Source organism: Podarcis erhardii (genome assembly GCF_964252035.2).
Source record: "Podarcis erhardii genome assembly, chromosome: 6".
NCBI lineage: Eukaryota > Metazoa > Chordata > Lepidosauria > Squamata > Lacertidae > Podarcis > Podarcis erhardii.
In genome coordinates, this window is record NC_138510.1 from 50,209,927 (window position 1) to 50,237,659 (window position 27,733).

Sequence of the window (27,733 nt, forward strand, 5' to 3'; positions counted from 1 at the left end):
ACGCCATTCCTGCTCTGGCTGAATCCCAGCCGAGAAAGCTCTTCCCACTGACTCGCAGCTCTTGCTGTGCCCAATCTAGTCTCACTCTTAATCAGCTCCTGAACTGCCCAGAGGTTGCTTGTGCATGTGTGTTTATGCACCCCAGGCTGAAGCACCCCAGGAAGGCTCTACAAGCAAGCATGGAAGAAACAGGCAGGTCATAATCTCTTCTGCAGCAACACGTGGCAGGGAACAAAGCGCTGGAATGGGTGGAAGGGCCTTGGAGGGGACAATCTGAACTCCCAAGCAGGTGGACCGAAACTCAGCCAGAGTTTCTTTTCCTGAGGCTCGTAACATACACTTCAGAAAGCAGGAGCGGGATTTTCTAAACCAGAGAACCAGAATCTGTCTTCCTCATGGGGTGTGTGTGAACTTCCTTCGAGCTACTCTGACCCATTCAAAGCAATGGAAGACACAGGAGCATCAGGCATAGAGGGCGCACTCTGCAAATGAAAAACAACGCAAATGCCCCCATCATCTTTTCCTTTTCTGGATCCGTGATGTCTGAGCTCTCCTGACACTGTGTATACTCAGGAAAATGAGACTGGGCAGGCTTTGTGTTTTAACTCTCTTCTTGCATCTGGCAGGTAAAGTCCTTTTCCCCCCTTAACAGGTTGGTGGGAGGTGGGTTGCTATTGGTTTTGGTGGCAGAAAGAATGGAACTTGGAGAAGGTTGCAGAGCTAGTGGTTACAGCTCTGTGCCAAGGTAGAACTTACTACTATTGGAGTCCAACAGACCGGGACATAGTGTCAGTAGAATGGTGCCACATAATACTTGTTCTGCATTTGTAAGAAATCAGTCTTTTAGTGTGGCAGCACCCAATCTTTGGAACTCCCCAAATATTGATATCAGGCATGCGCCTTCGCTGTACTCTTTTTTTGGTTAAATACGTTGTTTAGACAAGTCTTTCCAGACAGGTAGAAGGTTGATGTATTTTAATCTGCTTTTAGGGCATCATTGGTTTTAATTACTTTTTAAATGTTTTATTATCTTTAAAAAAAAATTACTGGTAGTTTTATTGTTTTATTCTTTTTGTAAACCACTTCAATGTTTTTTTGTTTGTTTTCGTTTTCATAAATATTATGAAATTAAAGAAATAAATAAAAAGGGGTGGTCATCCCCTTTTCTGGACAGGAAGCCACAAGCTACTCCTATCTAGAATTATACTGGTATTCATTACCGTATATCCAATTAAGGGTAGGTAGTCTGATGCGTCAGCCTGTTGTCTATTCAGCAAATTGGGGAACCACTATGAAAATACCCTACAATTACAGGCGGTGCTGGGAGAATCCTTGAATGGCATACGAAGGGGGAAACCTTGTTACGAGCTCTCTGAACACCCACCTTTGTTGTGCTGCATTCCTTCATGTGTAGATGCTGCATTAGCTACCAACAGGTCCAGTATTTTAATCAGGTTGACCACCCTCAGCAGTAGTCAGCCCTGTTTAATTGGGCTCTGGGTGAGGAACCCCTGGTGCCACCAGAATAGTGGGTCTGGGATTTAAACGTTTTCAGAGATGCTGTTATGTGCAGCCCCATGTGCTGTTTCTGCAACATCCTCTTTCTCTCTCCCAGCTAAGAGTGGAAAATCTTAGCCATATGGTGAGTGATGGACAAATCATTCAATTTCTGATCTGTGTCATTTTTTTGCATGACTTCACTCATGTCCTTTCTATCCCATTTTCATATTAATCTCTCGTATATGTGTGTGGTGTTGTTGTTTTAGTTTTAAAAAACTACATGGAGTTCCACATCTAGATACATATTTGAGGGCTCCTCCTATGCTAGTGTTCCATCGTGAGTGTATTCTGCAACATGTTCTGGACACAAAAATAGTGTGTCGGTAGTGGATTTATTTTTTTTCTATTTCCTAGTTTGTTCTTTGTGATGCTTCCCCAGTGCTACCACATTATTGTTGTTCGGGAAAGTTATAGCAGGCAGTGGCAGTGGCAGGATATGCACTGATTGGAAATTAAGCTGGGTGACCACCCCAAAACTTCTGCAGGCCAAAACAGTATTGAAAGCAGGATTATGTGTGACAGCCCCAACGGCATCATGATCACCAATAATCATGAATATGAAATAAAAAGGACATCTGCAGGCATCCTTAGACATATTTTCTTTTAAAATTCGCACCTTTAAACATACTTTAATACTGTTGCTGAGCTGTGATGGAGCATTTGAGGAACGTGAAGAGCTGATGGGTAACTAAGTTCTGATCTGCAGATTGGTCTGGAAGGTGTAGATCAGGTTAGTCTGTATTCTCAAAGACTGAATTCCATGGCCATCTCCAACCTTTTCCATCCAGGCATGGAACACAGTGAATAGAGAATGGAAGAAAAGCAGTTTTGGTAATGCCCGTCAGTGGTATTCCATGGGCGATGGGTGTTTTGAGATCATTCTGACCACCATTTGTGCTACAAACACATGCTTGGGTGATAGAAAGAACCACCATATGGCTGAACACAGTTGTTACGGGAAAATTGGGTGATACAGACACTGTTGGCTTGGGTTTACATGTACATTTCTTTTGACTCTGTTCAGATAAATCTTGCAGAGTTTTGAACCACTGCAATGCCCCGTGAATCCCTTTTCCTCATAAGAGAGATTGCAGTGAGTGGACACATCATGTCTGTCTCATACCATCATAGCCTGGAAAAAGCTATTGTGTGTATCCAGTCCCAAAAGGCCACAAATGGATTATTTAAAGCCCTGCTCTCTAGCTAAGTTTGTGCATTGAAGCTATACTCAAGCCTGTGTGCTCACATGTTTCTTACTAACACAGGAAATAGCTTCTGAGGTGGGTAGGGTGGATTTTTCATTGGGAAAATAGCACAGGTAAAAGGGTTAACCCATACTGTGAAATGAAACGAAATGAAACAGCAGAAGGGCAACGTCTTCTGTGTTTCATCAGAATATAATTAGCTGTTTTCTGAAAAGTGACATCAGAACATCATATCTAAGAAAGGTTAATAAGAGTTGCAAGCCTTCAGGGTCACACAAGCATAATGAGAGAGACAATCTGATCAATTCAAATATAAGGGTGGCATTCCAGAATATATAATGTGTAATAGAAGTATTCTGGTAATAGCATCATTGTTATTCCTGAAAAGATTTCTGGATTTCTATGCTGGAAATAATGTGTGACAAACACATTGATTGTCACATGATGTGTTTACATTTGTGTATTGTGATGTATGTACATGTAGACAGAAGAAGGCATGCTTAACATGTAGGGATTTTGTCATAATTGACAAAACAATAGCCCAAAGGCTATTAATGTGCTATCTCATCATACAAGCAATCTCTATGTTCCTTTCCAAATTCAAACAAATACACGGATAAATATTTTAAGTGGTGGTATAATGATTTGTTTTCAAACCTGTACTGTATGTGTCCCGAGACGGAATAATAATATTGTTTTTAACATATTAGATAAGAACTTCCTGCTGTGTTGTTGAAATGGCAACAGAGGTTGAGCACCATCCACTGTACCTTTGTATTAAAAGAATTTGTGTGTGTGTGTGTGTGTGTGCACGCGCGCACACACACACACACACACACACAAAACAGTCCTACGCACAGTATCTGTTATTAGATGTAAGCAATTAGGTATACGTATACATATTCAACTTATCAACAAAGATTCTACGTTCAGTGGCTCTTCCCAGAGGGATGGGATTTACTAGGGATTTACTAGAGACAATGTCCCTGTTAAATAGGAACAACTGGAGTTTATATCAGTTGAAAGAAAGCACATAGCTTCAGATGTTACTTTCATGAAGCGGAAACACAAGTATGTCACAGGTAAGCAGTCCCTGGCTACTTTCACCTGAGTGAAGCTGGCCCTCACAGTGGGAGAGTTCCCTGCTCCTCTTCTAGAGCCTAGGCAAGGCCTGGCTTCGATTGTGTGAATTATGCTGAGATCGTTTGCTCTCCCTATCCTAAAATAACACCTTCTCTTGTCCTCCTGATGCAGGAGCAATTATGGATATCACCCTGATGGCCAACGTTTTGAGTCCCTCACACACCAACTTCTACCTCTCGTGTGTGACTGGTGAGCGAAATGCCAGCCTCCAGATTGACAGAGACAATAAAATTGTCATGACCCACCCCAGGTCCAGATTCCAGATGTACAAGAACAGCAGCCATGCAGTGCAAATGAGCGGCTTCTCCCGGGCAGACCTGGTGGGCATCACATACTGCTTGGGGCAGACTGAGTCAGAACAAACCAGGGTGGTTTATGTGCACAACAATGTGGATGGTAAGCTTGAGAGAGATTCAACATGACACTGGAAAAGATAATATGCAGATATGTGGTTTCTAAAGGCTGAAAGTCTGCACTTTCTGAGAACTGGGAGTGATATGTACTTTGAAGTTATTCTTTCTCAATGTTAGGTCCTTACATCATTGTGATAAGACCAAGGCTAAGGTAATGGAGTCTTCTCTCTATACCCTCCTCAGACCCAGACCCTGGGGTCATTCTTGCAATATGTTTATTTACCAGGACAAGGAAAAAGCAAAAATGAGTATTAATCAATCTAGGGAATTCATTTTGTTTTAGGCCCAGCCAGATAAATGTGTGTTGGCGTGTGTGTGTGAAATTGATTGCAGCAGCAGTGCAATGTATTTTACTTTACTTTACTTTACTTTACTTTACTTTACTTTACTTTACTTTACTTTACTTTACTTTACTTTACTTTATTCATACCCTGCCCCTCTGGCTGGGTTTCTGGCTGGGTTTTAAAAAGAGGAGTGGATGAAAGAAGCTAGAGAAAAAACACCACAGTGAGTGGAAAAAGATGTCTGTAGGCCAGTCTACCCATAGATGAAAAGGAGGTCCACAGCAAAGAGGAAGACCTGGAAATTTCTCTGAAGACAGGTCTACCTAGGCCTTGTCACCACTCAGTCACCAGCACAGGCAGACCCACAGCAATAGCCTCATGGAAAGGGCATCATTGCCACTTACTGGGAGTGGGAAGATTGCTGTGAAGTCATGGCTGCACAGGAATGACTTCACTGGTGATATCACTGCCAAGAGGCTATTGTTGTAGCTCCACCCCAATGGGTGAGCCACTCCTAGTCACTGGACTTACCAGAAATGGCAGACCTGTTCTCTAATTCTAGGTTTGTTTGTTTGTTTGTTTGTTTGTTTGTTTGTTTGTTTGTTTGTAGTATTTATTTTGCCCCCTTGCTGGAAAAAAAAATCCTGCTGACATCTGTGGAAGGGATTCTGGCATATTTTATTGATTTATATACAGTGGTACCTTGGTTCTCAAACTTAATCCGTTCCGGAAGTCCATTCCAAAACCAAAGCGTTCCAAAACCAAGGCACGCTTTCCCATAGAAAGTAATTCAAAATGGATTAATCCGTTCCAGACTTTTAAAAACAACCCCTAAAACAGCAATTTAGCATGAATTTTACTATCTAACAAGACCATTGATCCATAAAAGCAATAAACAATGTACTGCAGTCACACAATAAATCATTCATTAGCTGAACTGGTTTCCACACAGTCACAAAAACAAAACAAAAAAGAGCCACAAAAACAGACAGACCTCAGTGTAACACTCAAAATGGAAGTGTGGCACTCAAAACGGAGCACATTTGGCTTCTGAAAAAATTCACAAACTGGAACACTTATTTCTGGGTTTGCAGTGTTTGGGTTCCAAGTTTGAGTACCAAGGCATTTGAGAACCAAGGTACCACTGTATATGATTTTCATAACTGTTGCTACTAGTACTCATAGAATGGCATACACAGATCTAACCATGCAGTAAATAGGGTATCTGTCTTGGATGCTTTAGTTGAGATTCCTACATTTCTATAATTCTATGAACTTAAGGGCACACATTTCCCCTGGCATCCTACTACAAAAGTATTTCTGGATGCTATGGTGCTAGTCAGTCATTAGTCATTTGAGTGATTCTTATTGCCAGGAAAAGAGACATCAGTCAGATAATTTAAACAAAGAACCCAGGAAGAATATCTGAAAATTGACTAGATTTTCTTATCTTAGAAGGCCTTTGAAGTATGATAAACATTGATTTGGGTGAGGCGGAACAAACACACCACTGGAAATCCAGGCTTTGTTAAAGATACAATTTAAAGCATGACTTTGGGAGATATGCTCATAAGGGAGGGTTTGGAAAGAAGAATAAGGATGATGTTAACAATAAGATGTAGAACAATCCTAACCCTAACATTACCTAAAATGGGCCCATCAACTTTCACCTCACTTGTTGTATTTTAATATTTTGTTGGAAGCTGTCCAGAATGGCTGGGGAAACCCAGCCAGATGGGCGGGGTATAAACAATATTATTATTACTATTACTATTACTATTACTATTACTATTACTATTACTATTACTATTACTATTATTATATTGTTCCGAACACTGTGAGTTAGTACCTCCACTAAGCCTACATGCTCACCTTTCCCCTTGCAATATGTGTAGAAAATGCCACACACAGTTTGTTCCACCCTTGTAAGGATTTCATCTTTTAGCCTGGTGGCCTTTGCACTCTGGAACTCCCTGCCTATTGACATTAGGCAGGCATCTTAGCTGTGTTGTTTTCTGTAGCCATTAAAAACTTTTTTGTTTAGACAAGCCTACCCAGATTAGTGAAACTGACATGTATTTTATATATGATATAATATTTTAACTTTATTTTATAATGTGTAGTTTCAGCTGCTCCTTTATTATTATTTTTAAGGTTAAATTGGCTTCAAATCTGACTTCTATCAATAATTTTAATGTATTTTTTATTTTAAGTAAAACGTTTGGAGTCCCCCCCCCCAATTAAGTGGTATACAGATTCCATTAAATAGGGTAAAATAGGCAAATATACATGTTGAGCAGGATGAAGTGTTTAGGTAAGTTCTGGAAATCCCAGACAAAGATGGAATGACAGATCTGGGCAATCCAGAGTATGACCCTCTGATGATCAGGGAAGAGAAAATATTGCAGGTCCTGCTTCCTAACCCACTCTCTGTTTCTGTCTGACCCTGCAGCCAACCTCGTCCCAGAGAAAGTGACACAGACATTCAGCCTCTCCCAGCCAGCTGTACTTGTTGCCAAGATAAAGCATGGGAAGAATGCAGACATTTTGTGGAAAAGGAATGGCAAGTGACCCCCTCTCCCAGCTGCACGGCTTTGGGGAGCTCTGCCCCTGCTCCAATGCTTCCCCACCCCACCTCATTCCTGGAACAAGGCCCGCCCTCAGTCATCCTTGTCAATCGAAGCTGGCAGTCTAGGCCCAGACCTGCCAGTGGGCTTGCAGCTGGATGCCCTTGTGCTTCCTCAGTTCTTCTCCTACCCAAACTGCTCTGTCAGTGATGTCCTTAGAGGTTGCAGGAGCCTCTAAGCCCTATCCAGGCCAGTCACAGGCTGGAGTGGATTAAGCCTTAGTAGGGCTTATTCAGAGTTCAGTTGTCACCTCTCATGCTTTTCTTCGTCCCTGCCACTTTTATTTGCAGGGACCTACTATGACACCAAGGACCAGGGGGAGGTGAAGGAGAGCCAGTCCACTCTGACCCTGTCGCCTGTCAGCGTGAGTGACGGTGGGATTTACAGCGCTACATTCATTGGGGACAGTCCTTTGTCAAGTGCCTTCTTCCGGCTGATTGTGCGAGGTAAGATAGTGCAGAACTGAAGAGATGCAGGTCAATGGGAGCCATGGACGTCCCCACTAGCGTCTGTTTACATCCTTTGTTATGGGGTGGGTGTGATTCAGTGTCTCATCATTTAAAGACTCCCAGCTGAACATGTACAGCTTCTATTAAAAACTATTGTTTGAGATCATAAGAAGGCTTTCTCTGTGGTGCCTCTTTACCCATATGTGAGTTGTCACTTTAAGTTGCTGCCAGAGGGTAATGAACACATAGTTGTGAACTTACCCTGAGCAGAGTGGCTGTTGGAGACTGTTAGTGACTGCACTGTGGTTAATGCTGCCTTCTGCTGTCCAGAGATCAGGCTTCCTTCCACATCTTCTTTAAATCTTCTTTAATTATTTTATGTTTCTATCCTGCCTTTCTTCCGTCCTGGTACTCAAGGCAGTGACCAGAACCAGACCTGCCTAGTTTCATCAAAGCAGTGGCCTCCTGTGCATTCAGGCAATAATCTGTCTGTCTGTCTGTCTGTCTGTCTCTTCCCAACCTCCCAGGATGTGCAGCCAAGAAATGGGGCTCTTCTTGTGACAAGGACTGTCCCGACTGCCTGAATGGAGGCATCTGCCACCATATTGAGGGAGAATGCATCTGTCCACCAGGCTTCATGGGCACCCGCTGTGAAAAAGGTTAGAAGCAATGTGTACATGGTCTTGGTAGGAAGAGATGTCTCTGCTCCATGAACTGCACTTGTAAATCTTCACAAAGAGTATAGATGGTTGCCATTTGAAACCTAGTTGGATGTTGGACCCTGTATCTCCATATGTACCATATGAGGGCCACATCACCCCTTGGTAGTGCACTGCCTGTATTTCTGAGTGATGTGCCCCTGCATAGAGTCAGCCCTTTGTGTGGAAAGCACACAAGAGTACCTGTGAAGAGCTCATGACTAAAGCATGTAAATTTTCCTCTGCTTTGAAACTGGGAATCCAGCTGCAGGAGCTGCATGGCCAATGATGTTACCTGGCTGAACCCCTTTTGTTGTATGGTCTGCCCAGGAAGAAGAGGCAAGTTGGGTATAAGCACTACTCCAGCCATGCAGTGCAGTATCCAGAAGTGCATCAGATGCAATTCCTAACCCTTCCAAAACCTTCCTTTGAATGTGTCCTTAGGTGTGGGAGAAGCATTAGTTTTCAGTCTCCTAAACCTTGGTGTGCAGAGGTTGCAAGTGTATTCTTCCTTTTGAAAGTTTCCTGGTTGGGGTCAGGACTAATCATAATTGATGGGGAAAGCTCACATTTCCTTCTTGACTAGGGTGGAAAGACATGCTCTGTTGAATCCCCAAGAATAGCTCCTCAGACTTAGGCATGACTCCTTAGGCCAGTGGTTTTCAACCAATGTGCCTTGGCACCCTAGGGTGCCTTGAATGACAGTCAGGGGTGCCTCTGTCCCTCTTTTCTTCCCTCCCTCCTCTGATGCCGTCTCACATCTCTGCCTCTCAAAGGCTCTTACAGCTGTTTGTTGCAGCAGCCCTGGCTACAAGCTCCGCAGGCAAATGCTGCCTCTGGGGCTGGTCAGGAGACAAGGAGTAAGCAAGCAAGCAGGTGAGGGAGCCCAGACAGCCAGTCCACTAGCCCCTGCTGTTGGGAATGGACAGACAAGTCCCAGGCCGCTGTGGGGCAGTGAGGAGGCACCTCTCTTTGGGGCTGGGGGGGGGGGGAGCTCAGAGACCAGGGGCAGCAGCAGTGGCTGCCCAGGGGACTCCCAAGGAGAGGGGAGAGGAGGCTGAGGGAACACTCCACAAGGGAGGGTGTTCAAGAAAGGGGGAGAGACTGCCAGCTCTTACAGGCACATGGTGACATAACTGGGCTCCTGAGCCCCACGGGGGTGCTACAGAAAGAATGTAGTTGGTCAAGGGAGCCATGGACTTAAAAAGTTTGAAAGCCTCTGCCTTAGGCAATGAAGCGTGGGTAGAAGGCCATGGAGTCCCAAATAGCCTTCACATCTCGAGTCCCAAGTCCCTTATCTCTGCAGAGGGATCAACTGGTGTTGTGTGAGAAAAGGTACATGGGTTTGAGACTGAACCCAGAGATCGCAGTGGAGAAACTTGGCATCACAATAAAGAGGAATTATGGATTCATTGTAGGATTTGTTCTGATTGTGTGCAGATAGGGACACAGGAAGGAACAATGCACTGGCAAATGTAGTGCAGGGTTGGTGAACATGTGTGGCTTTGTCAGTACAGTGGCAGTAAATCCCTGACAAGAATCTTCTTGCCTTGCAGCTTGTAAGGAAGGCATGTTTGGGCGAAACTGCCAGGAGAAATGTCATAACAAGCAAGGCTGCAAGGGGCTGGCCTTCTGTCTGCCTGATCCTTATGGCTGTTCCTGTGCTACTGGATGGAGTGGTCTTCAGTGCGGCTCAGGTATGTCCCCCACAGTTTCTTTCTCCCAACTCTATGATACTTTTGGACACCAGGGTGATAAATGAGATGGGGAGGTGGGGGAAGCTGACCTACTTAGAAAGGCACAAGATGCAAGTGTATGGCGTCTGTTCCACAGAACCAAAGAAACTCTGTGCTGCCTTTCCCCTTGCTTTCCATGTTACATTTGGCAGCATAAAAACAAACCTCGTGTAATGCTTAGGGTGCAAACTTGTAGGCCACCCTTCATTAGGGCAGTTTCCAGCAATACATAAAAACACACCGAGGAAAGAAAATCAAATGTTAAAATAATCCAATTAATAAAACAGTAACAGAGCAACCAAATGAGGCAAACTGGTGGCTACTAGTTAACATAAAAAACCAGGAGAGTAAAATTGTTTTTACCCATCAGCAGAAGCCAAATTTAGGGCACTCCTAGATTGTCACTATTTTCGGGTGGGATTCAATTCCATACCAGCAAATTCAGGTTGCGTAATTATAGTTTACTGGAAGGCCTCACCATATTAGACTTTTTGCATTAAGGAAAGTGATGGAGAATGCACTGGGATTGCTTGATTCAAAGTTGTATAACCTCCCTGCAAACAAATCAGAACAAATGCTCAATAAATACCTCTGGCGTCACCTAATCTCCCCACAAACTTTGTGCAAACAAATCAGGATGAATGCTCAACAAACAGGTTGTCTGAAAGCAACCAGAGTCTCTGCCGCCTGGACTTCCAGGGAAAACAAACTCCAGAGTTGGGGAGGAAACGATAAAGACTCTGTCATGCACCACCATCAAATTTTCATGTAGTATTTTTAAATAGTAAAAAATGACTTAACTTTGGTCCATTAATTACAATAGGTCTATTCAGAGTAAAACATAGCTGAATAACACCCATGTCTTTCTTTAGAAGGGTGTGGTAGATCCCCACCCACATGGCCATCATGTGATTGATTTCTTGCTAAACTGAAGCTTCTGACTTCTTGTATGTGTTCAGAGCAGCAATAGGGTTACATATACCGTATTTTTCACCCTATAGGATGCACTTTTCCCCCTCCAAAAATGAAGGGGAAATCTGTGTGCGTCCTATGGGGCGAATACAGGCTTTCGCTGAAGCTTGGAGAGCTCTCCAGGCTTCAGGAAGCTATCAGCAAGCCTGGGGAGCCCGCAGGAGTTCCCGCAGGGCTCCCTAGGCTACGGATAGCAGCCTGCTGCACGGAGCACAGGGCGCGCTGAAGCAGAGCGCCCCGCGCTTCGGGCAGACATCGGCCAGCCCCACAAGCTCGGGGGACAGCGGGGAAGCGCAGCACCGCCATCCCGCTGTTCCCCGACTTGGTTTGGAGGCTGGCGCTGGGGAGAAGTGTGCTTCTCCCCAGCGCCAGCCCCACAAGCTTGGGGGACACTGGGGAGGCGGAGCGCCGCCATACCGCTGTTCCCCGACCTGGTTTGGTTTCCCCGACCTGGTTTTGGGGGGGAAATAAAGGAATTTATTTCCCCTTTATTTCCCCCCCAAAAAAACTAGGTGCGTCCTATGGGACGGAGCGTCCTATGGGATGAAGAATACGGTTTATTAATGTAATGTGACATCAGATCTGATTAACATGTTACTTTTGGATAGGGTAATGTTACCATGAGGTGGTGTTTTTACCCTTGTATGTTTCACATCGTAAAAATTACTTGTGAAAAGGCATTACCTTCAGAAAACTAATGTTTACCAAGTCTCATTCAAATGCTAGAATTTTTCTTGATACAATAAGTGCCAGTTCTCAGCACACAAGGGAGGGTTCAGGGTGGGGGTGGGGAAACAGTCCTTATGTGAAATCAACACTGTAATCATTCTGAAAAAGGTAATACTGTATGAGCATTGGGGTCATGTGATCTCTCAGAAAGTGAGACATAATGAAGCCATGGGAAAGAAGAGCTCCTACAGGTGTGGCTAGGAGGAACCATGGATATTGGAACAGTACCGAGGAATGCAAATTTCATTAAATCGCGTAACCAGAGTGCAAACTTGTGGTTTCATTGTTGTTACTACCAACAAACAGCATAGTCACATTGTTTCCTGAACATCTTCACATGGAAAAGATGTTCAAGAACCCTCCCTTCATCTCAGACTCACAGTATTCCTTAGTATTTTTATTCAGTTTTGGCTACTTTCTCTGCTGGGACTCTGTTTGGCTTGTATCCAGGAGAGAGCCGCTTCCTCCCTTTGTTTCTTTAGAATCATTTCCCTCCTGCTTGGCTCCAACAAACCAAAAGAAAAAGGGGGTCCTCGTGAGCAGGAAGTTCCATAGCAAAGAGAAAAGGCTCCTCCAGACTGAGCTGTTCGTTTAGCATTATTCCTGGTTTGCTTCCACAAAGTACAATAAAGAACGGGCATCATATAACCAGTGCAAAGTTCATATGATGCCTACCCATTATTGAGCATTTATTCTGACATGTTTGTAGGGAGGATATATGACAGTGGGAATTTATCCTGATTTGTTTGTGTGAAGGTTAGACGTCTTCCCATCCATCTATTGTTATGCACATTTTTCAGTGCATTCCGCTCCCCCCTCCCCGCCCCTGTCATTTTCCAAATCGCAAAAAGTCTCCTTTCTTGTTATTTGTAAAAGTGGGTTTGTTGCAACAGAGCACTTTAATCTACTTCATTTCTGCAAACCTACATTTCTGGCATGCAGTTGAATCTCCCCAGTAAAATTAATAACATTCTGGAGGTGACCAATCCATTTTTTAAAAAGGAAGCCAGCACATTTAAAACTGCTTTTCGGTCTTACGTGCCTGCAAACTTACAATGAGAGACGGGTTAAAAGCAGCATACATGAAATCTGTAGGACATCCTTGACCCAGGCACACACAGCATGCCTTTAAAGGCCATTCAAAGCCTGTCCCTCCCCAAAGAATCTTAGGAATTAAAGTTTGCCCTTAACAGAGTCACTATTCCCAGCACCCTTATTCAACTATAATTCTGAGTGTGTGCTTTGACTGTGCCTTAAACGCACTGCTTGTATGCAGCCCCAGTCTCTGGGAAATAGTCAGAGGAGACTGACCTGCGATCCCTGTGCTCTTTCCCCAGCTTGCTCCTCTGGGAGGTACGGTGCTGACTGTGCCCTGGAGTGTCATTGCCAGAATGGAGGCACCTGTAACCGGTTCAGTGGCTGCATTTGCCCATCTGGTTGGCATGGACAGCACTGTGAAAAGTCAGGTAAAAGCACTCTGGAATGTGTATCATGGGAATGACAGGAACCAGGCCCAGTGCCAGAGAACTGCCAAACGAGTACATGAATGGGAGAGGGTGCTGCATAGTGGTTAGCCGTTGTCTGCCACCTAGAGATAAAGGGAGGCAGGGAATAAATATCATATTGCCCTTTTAAAAAATGCTATTTTATTATGATTGTAATGATGTTTTATCCTTATTCTGGTGTTCTGTGCTAAGATCGGATCCCCCAGATCAAGAACTTGGTCTCTCACTTGGAGTTTAACTTAGGTTCCCAGCCTGTAATTACCTGCATGGCAACAGGCAATCCAATCCCTGTGCGTGAAAACATTGAACTGCGCAAGGCTGATGGAACAGTGATCATGGTAAGCTACCATCATGTCCTGGATCAGGCCCTGTACCATCCCAGAGGCCTGGGCTTGCTCTTCCCTCTGCCTCTCTAGCCCCAACTTGCTCTCACCCTACTCATACCCTTCGGTCTTTTTCTCTCTGTAATCTCCCTTTCACCCAGATCAATCTATAAGCACAGGGTGTTAAATTGGGTTTCACCCAGATATAGATAAGCACACGGTGTTAAATTGGGTTTCTTTGTGTGGGTTTGCAACCCTACCTCTGTTCACACGCGAGGAGGATAAATCAGGATCAAACTAGAGGTTATGTTAATTATGTAAGTATTTGGGTGCTTAAGCACGAGTGCTTTAGCATAGCAGTCCAATTGTCCTGACACCACTTTTCCTTCTGTTTATATAATTGCATGTGATCTATTCCCTTCTGTGTTGGTACTAGTAAGGATGGGGCTAGGTCAGCTGTCAACCCTACCTGCATCCCATGGGACTGTGGTTCCCCACAAATACTCAGAAACAGAAGACTTGAGACAGGATATGACTCTACTCTTCTCACCTCTCCAGTCTCTGAAAGCCATCATGGAAAAAGACTTGACAACCTGTGAATTTCAAGTGCCACCGCTGGTCCTCTCTGACACTAGCCTCTGGGAATGCCGTGTCTCCACTACGGGTGGGCAGGACAGTGGCAAGTTCAAGGTCACTGTGAAAGGTGAGCAGGACAGTACAGGTGGTGAGATTTCAGGGTTAGAGATATTCATGCTCAGCTTCTGAGAATTACAAAATCATCACAGGAAGCATCTTTGGTTGTACAGAACTCAGTTACTGAAATGTTGCCACACAGTTTTTATTTTAGTACCCCTCCTAAGATATTCTGCAGTTCTTGTCCAGGCAAAATGAGGGTCTGATGTCTCTTTAAAGGTGGTGTCTCTTTAAAAGTGGTGCTAGTTTTCAAGCAAAGAAACCTAGAAGGAGAGCATTAATCAGAGACAGAGACTAGGATTGTGCCAGGTACCAATCAGGAAAATATTGCATGAGAAACATCTGGTGCAAATCTGTCCTAATAGTTGCAGTCATCTTTCTCTCAAGGGCAGAGGTAAAATGTGCAATCCCTTTGTCTACTTTCATGTTTGCCTGGCTTGTGATTGATGCTGTTCCCTTCCTTAGTGCCTCCCATGCCACTAAGCCCACCCAGGCTTCTGGCCAAGCAGAGTCGGCAGCTTGTGATATCGCCTGTGGGGCGCGTCTCAGGTGATGGACCCATCATCTCCATCAAGGTTCTGTACAAGCCCCAAACTGGCACTTCTCAGTGGTCATCCATTGTAGGTAAGGGATTTGCTGTAATCCAGATGGAGTCGCCGCTCTAATTTGTGTGCTCTCTTAAATCTGCAGGGCTCTCTCAAACCTGTGCCTGCTCTGGCTTCAGTTCTTTTCAACTATACAGAAAGCGATCCAGACAGGAGTGTTGTGAGCAGGTGATCTAGGAGGCTGAGCTCTGGGTCTTTTGTGCTGGACACCAGATCTCCTGCCCTTCCCCCTTCATTTCCTTTTTATAAAAAGTTTTATATTTATAGAACAGCTGGGCACACCATGAAGTGCAGTGCCCATGAGAACCCATTGCCCTAGCCATCTAACATCTTAGTTCAGCTAGGGACATGGTGCATTTATGCACATTTGAGTCATTTAAGTAACTAGCAATGCTTCTTGGCCCAGGGGATTCTGCTCAACAGGGAAGCAAAATATTTTCAGCTCAGCCAATCATGAAGAAACAAGGATTCTCTCAGGCATATGCTACAACAGGAACAGGAGATCAGGCTCCAAAGTTAGGCACAACTCTTGATCCTGGGAATTGCAAACCACCACCACCCCAGCTACAATTCTCATCTGCCTTAATAAACTGCAGTTTCCAGGATTCTTTGGGGGAATTTTAATTAATTAATTGTACCCCACACATCTGGGTTGTCCCAGTCATTCTAAGTGGCATACAGCAGAATATAACAAAACACAACAATGTACCAGACATTAAAAACTTCCCAATGTAGGGCTGCCTTCAGACATCTACGGAAAGTTGTATAGTTGTTTATCTCTTTGACATCTAATGGGAGGGCATTCCACAGGGCAGGTTCCACCACCGAGAAGGTCATGTATTCTGAATGTGCTTTAAATGTATTCTGTGGATATGAGGCAGTCCCTGTTCAGCAGATAATAGAAAATGGAGGGGACATTAGTCTGAAAGGAAAGGTCACAGAGCTGCAGATCCCAGTCAAAAGGCCCTGCGCAGTGGGCTCTCTGCAGTAAACAAAAATATGGAGCATAACCTTCAGCATGAGACTCTACAGTAACAGACCCATATTTGATCAACAGTTGACCATGCTCAGAACATCACCCTAATGAACCTGCGACCTGTCACGGCCTACCTTGTTAAGGTTCAGCTAACACGCCCTGGAGATGGAGGGGAAGGTGACCCAGGCCCTCACGCTGTCATGGTAACAGAGTGCCAAGGTGAGTATCTGAAGTTCAGTGAGCCAAATCTGGGAAGTGGGGAGATGAAGAATGCCCAAATCAAAAGAAGTAGATTCTGTAGTAGGTGTATGAGTAGTGCTAAGGATGCCTACAGTTTCTAATATCCTGGTTCCCGTATGGGTGTTCTTCAGCCATCCTTCCAGTCAGTAGAGATTAACCAGGAGAGATTGTGCAAATACCTACTCTGGTATTCTACAGAGACCAGCTAAGTGCCCTGTTTCTGCCACTACCTCCTCTGGTTGGAGAACAAAATTCCAGTGCCCTATAGATGAGTAGCCCAACCTCTTCCCACCTCAGGGATCCAACTGCCTTCTGTCACAGTATATGACTGTATAAAGTTTACTTTGAGGTGGGTGAGTGTGTGTTAAGACCCTTAACATGTGAATAAACCAGGTTAACAACTTAACTTTGGTGCTGTTGGCAAGAGAATCAGGCTGATGGCTTTTTGTTTCTCTATTCCACACAGAGCCAACAGCCAAGCCTGTGATTGAACGCTCATTTGTTGAAGGGAGCAACACATTGCATGTGAACTGGAACCTGCCCGGTGGTGACACTGTGGGCTCTGGGTTCCTCGTCCAGCTCTATGATGCAGCCAAGGAGCTCGTCCATCAGGAAAACATCACTTCCATGATTGTGCAGTCTGCCTACATTCCAAACCTTAAATTCAACAAGGAGTACAGTCTGGTGGTGCTGGTCTATCACTGCACCAGCCTCGGACCTCCATCTGACCTCTACAAGGTCAAGATTGACAGCAAAGGTGGGCAACGGGATGTACCATCTGGGAGAAATCTGCCACTCTCAGAAGGGAGTAGGGCTGGGGATCAATGACTCTGGGGTGGGTGGCCTCTGCAAGGTTTTACTCCCGGGTGATCCCTTACAGAACAAGTACTATGTCAGAGATGTCCCGACCGGCTTGATACTCTTGCCTTCTTGGTAGACAGGTCTAAAATCTAATTAACTTGCCTTGGCATGGTGTTATGTGTTGCGGGCTCTAAGGTGCTTCCTATTTTGCAGGGATTTCTATTTTCTTCCAAGAGGCTTTGAACCTCTGTAAACTCCTCAGGAAGCATTAGCACATGTGTTGCCCTGGAAAACTGAGGGGTGCCTCAGGGAGAAACCTACGCCTTGCTCATTGTTTCTTGGCATCGTAGTAGCTCTGCTGACCAATGTCCTCTCATGCCTATGCCTAATAGGTCCACAACTGCACTGTCCACCAAGCCACAGATTGCATTCCTAGCAGTTGTGGAACAGGTCACAATTGCAGAGCCAACAGCTGTACCACTTGCCTCCCAGGTCCCTCATCCCCACGGTCTCTCTCAGCGGAGCCCCTTGCTGACAGCACTGTCAAGCTCACCTGGCTGCCCCCTGAGTACCCCAATGGTGGCATCAACAAGTACATTGTGGAGGTGCAACAGCTGGGGGGTACCAGTGAGCCACAGTGGATGGACACGGACAACGGCTGGGATACTACAAAGATCATTGCAGGGCTGAACACCAGCGCGCTCTACCAGTTCCGGGTGCGAGCCAGCTCTTTTGTACCAGGCGAGTGGAGCAAGCCTGTGAGAGTTGAGATCGTGGGTGATGGTGAGTGGACCAGGGGCAAGTTTGGTTGGCTGTCCCAGGGGGTGGGGTCTGAGTGGGACAGGAGGCAAGTAATGTGCGTGAAGATGCCTCTGTGATTCCTACAGTCAAAATGCAGGCCAGCCAGGATGCAGGTGCAACTGGCTCCTGGCAAACCACACCAGCAGCAGCCACCTTGGCCTGGAGCACTGATCTACCCTGGGAGGCAGAACAGTCATAGAGTCCACTCATGGCAGTGGTTCTTCATCTCTATCATGTCATGCAGTTGCCTTCTCCTCCTTCATTGCAGAGCCAGGCACTGTTACAAAACGCACTGCTTCCCTCTTTCCCGCAGGAGCCCTGAGCCAAGTGCCCACCTTGGGGAGCCAGAACTTGCCTCCATCCAACCTGGACCAGCAGTTGCTGTTGGCCATTGTGGGCTCTGTCTCCGTCACTTGTGTGACCATACTCTTTGCCCTGCTGGCCCTTTTCCTCATCAAGAAGAACTTCTTTCACCGGCGCCGTACATTCACCTACCAGTCAGGCTCTGTGAGTGATATTGCCCTGCCCCACCTGCCTCTTCCCACTGATCTTGGCTCCCCACCCTCATAATTCTTATGCTCCACCATGCTTGTGACAGCAGATTGTTGACCCACTTGGTTTGCAGTGCTGCTGCCAACCTCCCCACTTAACTCATCCTCTCACAGGGGGAAGAGACCATTTTGCAGTTCAACTCAGGCACGCTGACCCTGACTCGCCGGCCCAAACCCCAGCCTGAGCCCCTCAGCTACCCTATCCTGGAGTGGGAAGACATCAAGTTTGAGGACATGATAGGGGAAGGGAACTTTGGGCAAGTCATCCGGGCCATGATCAAGAAAGATGGCCTGAGAATGAATGCAGCCATCAAGATGCTGAAAGGTGAGATGCCGCACGGAGTCAGATTCCCATGCTTGACACAGGAAGACCATTACCTCTCCCTCGCTAGCCCTGCTTAGGGTGTAAATGATGGATGATTGGCAGACCTGTTCTGATACTTGCCTCCTTCTTGGTGGTGGGGACTGCATTGACCATCAGACACATATGCATCTACTTTTTTTGGTGCTCAAGCACCAAAGTATTCAGAGAATGAAGACAGCAGCCACTCCTCGCATATCCCTGTTCAGAAGGCAAGACAATGGGCCTCCTCATCGAACACAATCATAGAGAATATCTCCACCACATACTTAAAATGGTTTCATAGCAATTCCCAATCTCAGGTAGCTAGCACCATAGTGTGCAGGGAAACAGAGATACTTAGCAATTTTCAGCTCTAAAACTACAATTCACAGGATTCCAGGCCACAAGCTATAACCAAGGCCTGCCCTGTGGTTTGGAGCTTGTGATTTGCCTGGGGCAGCTAAACTACAAGCCCAGATCCAGATAACATGCTAAGCCAAACCACAGTGTCACACAACACATCAGTAGAATGGCCAAGCAGGAACAAAGTGTCCATTATCTCCTCTCTGGGAGCCTGCACAGTATTTGTTTGTTCACACTGACTGATAGTTTTGCTTAGCATTACATGTGAACAAGGGTGTTATGTATGCTTGTAAAACTGTGACATGTTCATGCAGGAATGTTCATTTCCAATCACATTCAGGATACAGATATATTTGTAACGTGCATGTAGCACACCAAAAAGCTGGGCTTGGCCACATGTACAAGAAATGTTCTTGCCACCACAGAATTTGCCTCTGAGAATGACCACCGGGACTTTGCTGGAGAGCTGGAAGTTCTTTGCAAGCTGGGCCACCATCCCAATATCATCAACCTGCTGGGAGCCTGCGAGAACAAGGGTGAGACACCTTGTCAATAGGGCACCCTCCAGTGCTAACTACTTCTTCCCCTGCTCCTCCATCTTTGGGCTCATCTGCACCACCTTTTCCTTTATTCACTGAGGAGGGTCCCGCCCTGCTTTCAAACAACACACACTCCAGCACGCAAAGCCCAAAAGCCCCATCCTCTCTTCCCACTCCTTCACCTTGCAAAATATTTCCTTATTTCATTTCCCCTTAATCTCTCCCTGTGGTTAGTATGGGGCAGCGATTGGAATCAGAGCCAACACTTGAGCTGCTTATTCTAGGGTGCCAAGTTTAGTGTTTGCTTGCTGTTGTGAGGGAGTGACAGACAGATACATACCCTTAAAACATATTGCGCCATCTGTGAGCAGGTGTCACAATCTGGCAAAAGTTTTACCACCAGAAAGCAAAGAATGGTAGATCCGCTGATGCCTGCTTCTGTAACTGCAAAGCAGCATAAACACCAAACCCAGAAGTGTTGTTATCTTCCTCCTCCTTTAGAGGAGGAAATTATGCAGTCGAGTTTCTCACATTTGGGGAAATCACAGGGGTCAACGCACCCAGAATGCCAGGCATTAACCTCACCCTGGGAAAATCACCTTCAAGATCACGATATCTTCCCTACCAGGAGCTTCTGCCTTCTTTACAGCAGCAATGCACTAAGAGCAAACAACTTGCATGACTGATAGAGCTGATAGCAGGGTGAGATAATGATGGTGATCACTGAAACACATTGTTAACCAGTCTTGGAAAATAAGTTTAGTTAGATCATAGTAGCAATCTAACAATACCCTTTAAGCGCATGGAGGTGAGGGGAAGGAAGCAGAGCACATAGGTTTCCTTATTTCTGCTGGAAATAGTGATAGAAGGGAGTGTCAGAGGGTTTTATGGGCTGCTTTTGAAGGGTCCATGGGCAGGGTTTTAAAATGAGCAAGAAGACTTCAGATCTGAAATACAAATAGGCAGAGCATGTGGCCCTGGTACAATAGAATGTGAGAGGAGCAAACAACCCACGTAGGTACAGAACCACCAGAGGGCCACAGTGCACAAAACAGATTTGGAAAGGGGGTTTTCAGGAGCAGTGTGGATGAACCCTGTCAAAGCACTGGCACCACCTAGTGGTTGCAGTGACGCTATCTGGTCTACTATCTTTCATGACCATGCATATTTCTACATACACTCTCCATATTACTTCATACAGAGGAGGATCTTGTGCCTTATCGCAGGTTCATCTCTGATAATTTTTATGGTCTTTTCTTTCTCAACCCTGCTGCTTCTAACGGAGCAAGTTTCCTGACATGTTTGTCTGGGCATGACTTGACAGTCTCTTCCCTAATTTTCCAGGTTACTTGTACATCGCCATTGAATATGCACCCTACGGAAACTTGCTAGATTTTCTGCGCAAGAGCCGAGTCCTGGAGACAGATCCTGCCTTTGCCAGGGAGCATGGGACAGCCTCGACCCTCACATCCCAACAGCTCTTACAGTTTGCATCTGATGTGGCCAAAGGCATGCAGTATTTGAGTGAAAAACAGGTCTGTGTGTCCTCACCACCTAGCCATCTTTTCCCACTAGTTGGGCTCATGTTGGTCGATGGAACCGCTGGGCTGAGCTGGCTCCACTAGTTGGGCTCATGAACCAGTTCTCTTTTTGGGGGGTGGGGGGAATTAGCAAGCAAAGTCAAGGAGGGGAAAGACAGAGCAGGCCTGTGTTTGTGCTTTCCATTTGTAATGTGTTTCACATACACAGAATGGCAGGTCCATCATCTGAGTGTCTGACTTCAAGCTTGCAATAGTAGACGTGTATTGGAATCATATGCCAATTATATCCTGTATTGCTTCAGCATTCTCTGGTCCTAACTAAGAGCTGTACTGACATGGATAGAACTGGGATAACTTCATGTCAGTACAGCTCTGAGTTAGGACCAGAGAATGCTGAAGCAATACAGGAGGTGAAATGTAAGGCAAGATTTTGAGATGCCTACGGCTTTGGTTTCACAAGATAGCTCATGAGATGCTGTTGTGTGCAGCTGTGGACTAGGATGAATGCCTGAATTCTCTACCACTGCCTATGTCACTCACTGCTGTTTCCTGCCCTCCCCTAGTTCATCCACAGAGACCTGGCTGCCAGGAACATCCTGGTAGGGGAAAACCTGACTTCCAAGATTGCCGACTTTGGTTTGTCCCGGGGGGAGGAAGTCTATGTAAAGAAGACTATGGTAAGTCTGGATAGAGACGATCATGTGGACCCCTTCCTCATTCCTCAGGCTTCTCTTCTGCTCTGAGTGGAGCCCAGCTCCATCTCTTCTCTTTGTTCGCCGGTCTACTCAAAGTGGGCTTCTGTAACCCCAATGATGCTTGTTTTCACAGGGCCGTTTGCCAGTTCGCTGGATGGCTATTGAGTCCCTGAATTACAGTGTGTACACAACCAAGAGTGATGTGTGAGTGATTTATGGGTGGGTGGGCAGGGTGGCAGGGTCAACCGCAGATTGGACGACAGTGATCAGGTGGCAGGTGGTACTTTCTTCAGTTCTTCTCACCAAAGTAGTGATGGCCGCCAACCTGGAAGGCTTTAAGAGAGGATTAGACAAATCTATGGAGGATAAATATTATGTTGTGCTGTGGTTCCGCCTGTGGTCTTCCCATGGGCATTTGATCAGCCATTGTGAGAACAGAGTGCTGGGCTAGATGGGCCTTCACTTGGCCCCTTTGTTCCAAGTAGAAGTAGAAAATGCAATGAAGAGGAATGTCATGAGGAGGAGAATGTATGAATAATCCTCTGTCTTTTACTTCTTTAATCAATCCATTAAGTTGCAATACATTTGAATGCTATACTACAAAAAAAGCCTATTGGTGTTTTTTGAGATATTGAAGGAAGTGTACAATAACTTACAATTAACAAAGGGAAACTACTGGCTTCAGTATTTTCTTTTTTCTCTCTGTATTAGTAGCAGGCCAGAACAAAAATGATCTTAGAAAAGCAGCAAGTTTGCTACAGTAGAGTGGAAAACCTGGACGACCTCAGCCTACATCCTAACTTGTCTTTCTCTTGCAGGTGGTCGTTTGGAGTTCTCTTATGGGAAATAGTTAGCCTTGGTAAGTTTCTGTCTCTGTTGCCCTCACTGTCCTTTATTCTATGCATCCCATTTTGGCCCCACACTCTTCAATACAACTTCTTCATTTCATTTCTCCAACCTCCTCTCTGTGAGTGACATCAGAGTGCCTTACCCTTACTTTGGTTGAGGAACATGGAAACAACCTTGAACCAATCTTCCTAACAGGACAGCCAGGATAAAAACCTTCACTTTGGGGAGAAACACAAAATGCGAGCATGCCTAGTCTTAGCAGATCTTTCCCCAAATGGGCTGGCTAACTATAACAACATCATGGGAGAAAAACTCTTACCAACCTACATAATCTATTCACCTCACCATATAGTTGCTACTGTACATCTTCCAGTCTAGCTGCACTTTGCATTATGTATGGGTGAGGACAGGACATACAGAGATGGGTGGTTTAGGACTTTGTCCCAGTAGCACCCAGAAGGCTGTGTTAAGTGTGCATTGCACCAAGCAGGGGTGGCTAGTGATGTTGCACAGGTGGAGCTACATTGCTTGTCTGGTTTTGCAACACTGTGTGTCGCTGGCAGTTACCAAGTGGGGCAGGGGAGGGGCAAGGCAGTGGGATGCTCAGCACAGCAGCCAAGCTAATTCAGCACTCCCAGCACCGCACCCCTCCCACCCCTCATCAATGGGAGCAGCAACATGCAGTGTTAGGAAGCTCGGAGAGCAAATTAGCCCCACCCATAGAGCCCCACCGGCCACTAGTGGCCCCAAGATGCTGGTGAATATGGTGCCTCGTCTGATTTCCTAGGAGGGACGCCATACTGTGGCATGACATGTGCTGAACTCTATGAAAAGCTGCCCCAAGGGTACCGCATGGAGAAGCCTCTCAACTGTGATGACGAAGTGTAAGTGGAAACCCTTCCCCCTGCCCAACACACACATCCTATTTACTCAGTTATCTCCTGCCAGTGCTCACTGGCATGCTAGGCCTCAGAATCTACATCTCCTCACTGTCGCATGCTGATGGAGGAGCTGGAGATAGAGATGCCCAGTAGACCAAGCATTCAGTGAACTTGGCAGTTCCCCTTCCCTTGTGTATTTAGCTTCATTCTGATTCTTCACCTTCTCCTGCAGCTATGAGCTAATGCGGCAGTGCTGGCGGGACCGGCCATATGAACGTCCACCCTTTGCTCAGATATCGGTGCAGCTCATCCGCATGCTGGAAGCTCGGAAGGTATCACTATCTAGGGATATTCTTGCTGTGCTCTGAATAAAAACCTCCTGAGCTTTCAGCCTGTGTGCTGTAAAGATGTGGGTGAGCAGAGTTTACAGTCAGATGACAGAACCCAGTGTCACCATTGGGGGGGCCCAGCACCCTTACCATACCCTTCACCTAAGAATATCCTGTTGTTGTAGGGTCTCAGCTTCTTTCATCAAGGCAGGATGCAGGTGGTCCTTAGAACTGGGCCCTATATCAGGCAATTGTCCCAAGATGTTGGGCTGGGGCTTGCTCTGAGCATGATTGCAGTGTAAGGTTTAAAAATGAGTTATTGTATTGTCTTTTTTAGTCAGAACCTGGAGGAAAATGTACTCACAAAAGAAGGGGTAAAAGGGAGTAGCCCCCCAACTTGACTCTGTTTCTCCTTTGACAGGCCTACGTGAACATGGCTTTGTTTGAGAATTTTACTTATGCAGGGATCGATGTGACGGCTGAGGAAGCATGAGAGACTTGAGCACTGACCCCACCAACCTGTGGACCCAAACAGGGCAATAGAAGCCTCCTGTACATATGTCTCCTGGTCATGCCACCATCTTTTTACATAGAGCACAGAACATAGCTGAAATTGGCTGGTCCAGAGGATCCTTCATGAACCCATCCCTCATGCCATCTTCTTCCCTGACCAGAAGGGCATGGACAGCACACATCACAATCCAAGACTCTGCCAAACTTAAAGGAAATATATGGAGTTCAGAGAAGTGACACACAGCTATAAATTGTGCATCTATGCTCAGTAGCCCTATATATCACAAACGCCATGTGCCGATTCCAGCCTGCCTCCAAGATGGACAGTATGGGACCCATGCATGAATGGAGGACATGGTTTGCATGTGGAGCAGCCTTCGACTTGAAACACGAGTGCCTCTTGGTCTTGGAATTTGGCATGGGGAGGAGAGGAGAGGAGAAAAAGGCAAAGCATTATGAAAGCTAGAGAATCTGCATCATCTATATTCATGCATACATACACCACAACCATTATCTCATGCCTCGCAGGAAGGCGGAGGGCAGATCCTAGCCAAAGATTACCTGCTACCTGCATGGAAACACACTTCTTTACACTCCCTCCTCCAGGCTTCATTTCTGCAGAACAAGGCAGGAATGTGGAGATAGTAGCAATTTTCAAAGCCAGCCACTAGGAAGGAGTTTAAATGCTTTCACATTGACCCTTTTCATGTCATCTGCTGCTGCTGCTGCTAAAAGCATTGGCCTGTGCCGTTTGCAGTTCATCTCATATCCTTTCCAAAATAGCCCACTTTTCCCGGGTTCTTTATCACAGCCTGCTGCTTTTCTTTGAACAGGTGCAGCACTGCACAAACTTGTTAAGCAAGTCCTCCATAATGTTCTGAATTGTAACACCTTTGAACACCTGTCCCAGGAGCGAGTCCTCCTCCACTTCCCCTCTTTTTCTCCCGTTTTGGCAACTTCCTCCTGCTCCTTGTCTAGCAGGCCCGTGCGTGTGCTGATTCCAATTAAGCTGATTCCAACTAAGAGAATGCGTTCATGCAAAAGAAGCATTGCACAGGACTGGATATACCCTTGGTTTAATCTACCAAGGCCCTCCTTGTGTACAAGCATTCAAGTGACACGTTATACGACAGGAGGGACCAAAGCTCAGAGCAGTCACATGCATGCTAGAAAGTTCTAGGTTCAGTCCCTAGGCATTTCAGTTAGAAGGATCAGATAGCAGGCAATGGGAAATACATCTTCCTAAGACCCCGGGGAGCTGCTGTAATTTGAAAGAGAAAATACTGATCTAGATGAACAAATAATCAAATCTGGGTTGTGTGCACATTATTGGCTTAAACACAGATAGGTGGTTCTTTTTCTCAATTCAGATCAAAGCTGGTTTGGGGGGGAAACACAGTATTCTATTAAAAAAAACAACAGGATAGATCTGGATTGTGGCTAATGTTGTGTGTACACCACTTCCCAAATAAGCAGTGGGAGCTCAGTGGATGCAGAGTGAATGGGAGTGTGTACACAGCCTTAGTATAAGGCAGCTTCCTATGCAATATAATGTCACCTGGATGCTTCTCCAAACATTTGCTTTTCAACAAATACCATGAGGAGTTTTTTTCACCGGGCAGAACATTGTGGACAGGGATTGTTCATGGAAGCAGACACAACTGTCCCCCTCAATGATCTGGCACAGTCCACATGTTGTGAGATCAGTTGCTGGCTGAGAACTGCAAGTCTCTTGTCATTATAGGATGCCACGGAATAAGGTTTCCAAATCTTTTTATTGAGCCTTCATCCTGATTTGTTTACACAAAGTTTTCAGGGAGGTTTTATGATGTTGGCTGTTTATAGAGCATTCATTCTGATTTGTTTGCAGGGAGATTATATGATATTAGGTCAAGCAATTGTTGTCACACATTTTCTAGTGCATTTTAATGCCACTTTCCTTACTGAAAAAAGCGAATGTGTTTTTGTGCAGGGGTATGTGGTTTTGTCGGTTTTTTTGAAGTGAGTTTCTTGTGCAAGAGTGATGAATCCACTTTAATTCTTAAATCTTAACTTTGCCGATACGCAGTTAACTCTCACTCACAAAATAGTGATAGTCTGGAAATGCCCATATATGAATGGCTTATGAAACAAAGGAAATTGGTAGGGGAATAGGAGCTGAACTTCAAAGAGTTGCTTTGGAACTCTCCTAGAAACCCATGGAAGCAATTCTAGCATTGCATGGAAATGGGAATGTCAACGAGGAGAGCAATCAGTTTTGCTGTGTGGTGGATATAACCCATGGAACATATGCTTTCAGACAGGTGCAAAATTAGCAGTACATGACTGTATAGGCCTCTAGCGGTTCTATGCTGCGTTAGATTTGTACATAATAAAGGATGCATAAAAAGGATGAAGTTGTGAAATGGGGTATGACAACCTTCCTTGTGTTTTAACAGAAATCAAGAGGTACTCTCTAGCCTCCATCCTCTTACAAATGAATATAAACTGTTTATTTTTGTATGTGCCTCTCAGTAACTTTGGCAGCCATTTTAACAGCCATAAAGGGCTACTTCTCCCACTCTGCTGTAGGAGGCAGTCCCCCCCTTCAAATACTAGCGGCCAGTACTGTTTGCATATTCTTTACCAGAGAATTCAGTGTAGGCCTTTGCCCTGCAGGGAATGCTGGCTCCACTCCAGACATTGCTGACATTGTTCTTTTGGTAAGAACAGGGAAGGGAGTGAAAAAACGAGGCCCAACTGAATCAAGAAATAACTCACTGGCAAAGTAATCAAATACCACTATAACTATTCTTAACTTGGATTTAACCCAGTTTGCCAGGGCGGTACAAGTTCACAGAAATATGCCCAAAGGGTTCTGCGTCTGTAAGTGTTGCCAAGGCAACAAGCGAGTTATGGATCCCTGATCCCTTCTCCTTCAGGAAAAAATGTCACCATTCCAGGTGGTGTGTTTCCGTTACCTGAAAGTAAACCACGAGAGCCCTTGTGAGGTCATGCCACCATGTCATTCAAATCTCTTTTTATATTTCTTTACGAGACATCTTAGTTTAGCTACCATGTGTGTGACAAATATTTCCACTTACAAATAAATAAGATGGTGATTTTCTGAGTAGGCCATCTTCGGACTGTCAAATCCACCGCCATATTTGGCACATTCAGCTCCATGGGATTAGTATTTGGTATACTGGTGCTATCTACAAAATACTGCTTTCTGCTCATGGGCAACCAGTTATAGGATATGGAAGGGAATGTGCAGAATTTATGAGAATTGAAACTTGAAACAGCAGATCCGCTATTCCACGCACATGCAGCGACCAAAAATCATGCAGAATGTTGCAGGGAAGGAAGATTCTCTTAAGCAATAAATTC

At 45.4% G+C, this 27,733-nt stretch overlaps 1 protein-coding gene across 2 annotated transcripts; it reads left to right on the forward strand.

The window, feature by feature from the left end:
* TIE1 (tyrosine kinase with immunoglobulin like and EGF like domains 1) lies at positions 1–26,756 on the forward strand. Of its 2 annotated transcripts, XM_081865480.1 has the most exons (23): positions 2–626; positions 4,020–4,304; positions 7,058–7,168; positions 7,523–7,678; positions 8,209–8,340; positions 9,936–10,076; positions 13,154–13,282; positions 13,514–13,659; positions 14,203–14,347; positions 14,803–14,961; positions 16,000–16,137; positions 16,625–16,915; positions 17,452–17,742; positions 18,074–18,267; positions 18,426–18,636; positions 19,443–19,553; positions 20,901–21,091; positions 21,661–21,774; positions 21,926–21,996; positions 22,611–22,651; positions 23,429–23,525; positions 23,755–23,854; positions 24,273–26,756. In XM_081865480.1, exons 1-23 carry the CDS (start codon positions 578–580, stop codon positions 24,342–24,344), a joined length of 3,375 nt encoding a protein of 1,124 aa, XP_081721606.1. In that variant the 5' UTR covers positions 2–577; the 3' UTR covers positions 24,345–26,756. The 2 variants fall into 2 exon arrangements, with proteins under 2 accessions (XP_081721607.1, XP_081721606.1); XM_081865481.1 differs by lacking the exon at positions 17,452–17,742 and having other exon boundaries at positions 1–626.
* The last annotated feature ends 977 nt before the right edge of the window (positions 26,757–27,733 follow it).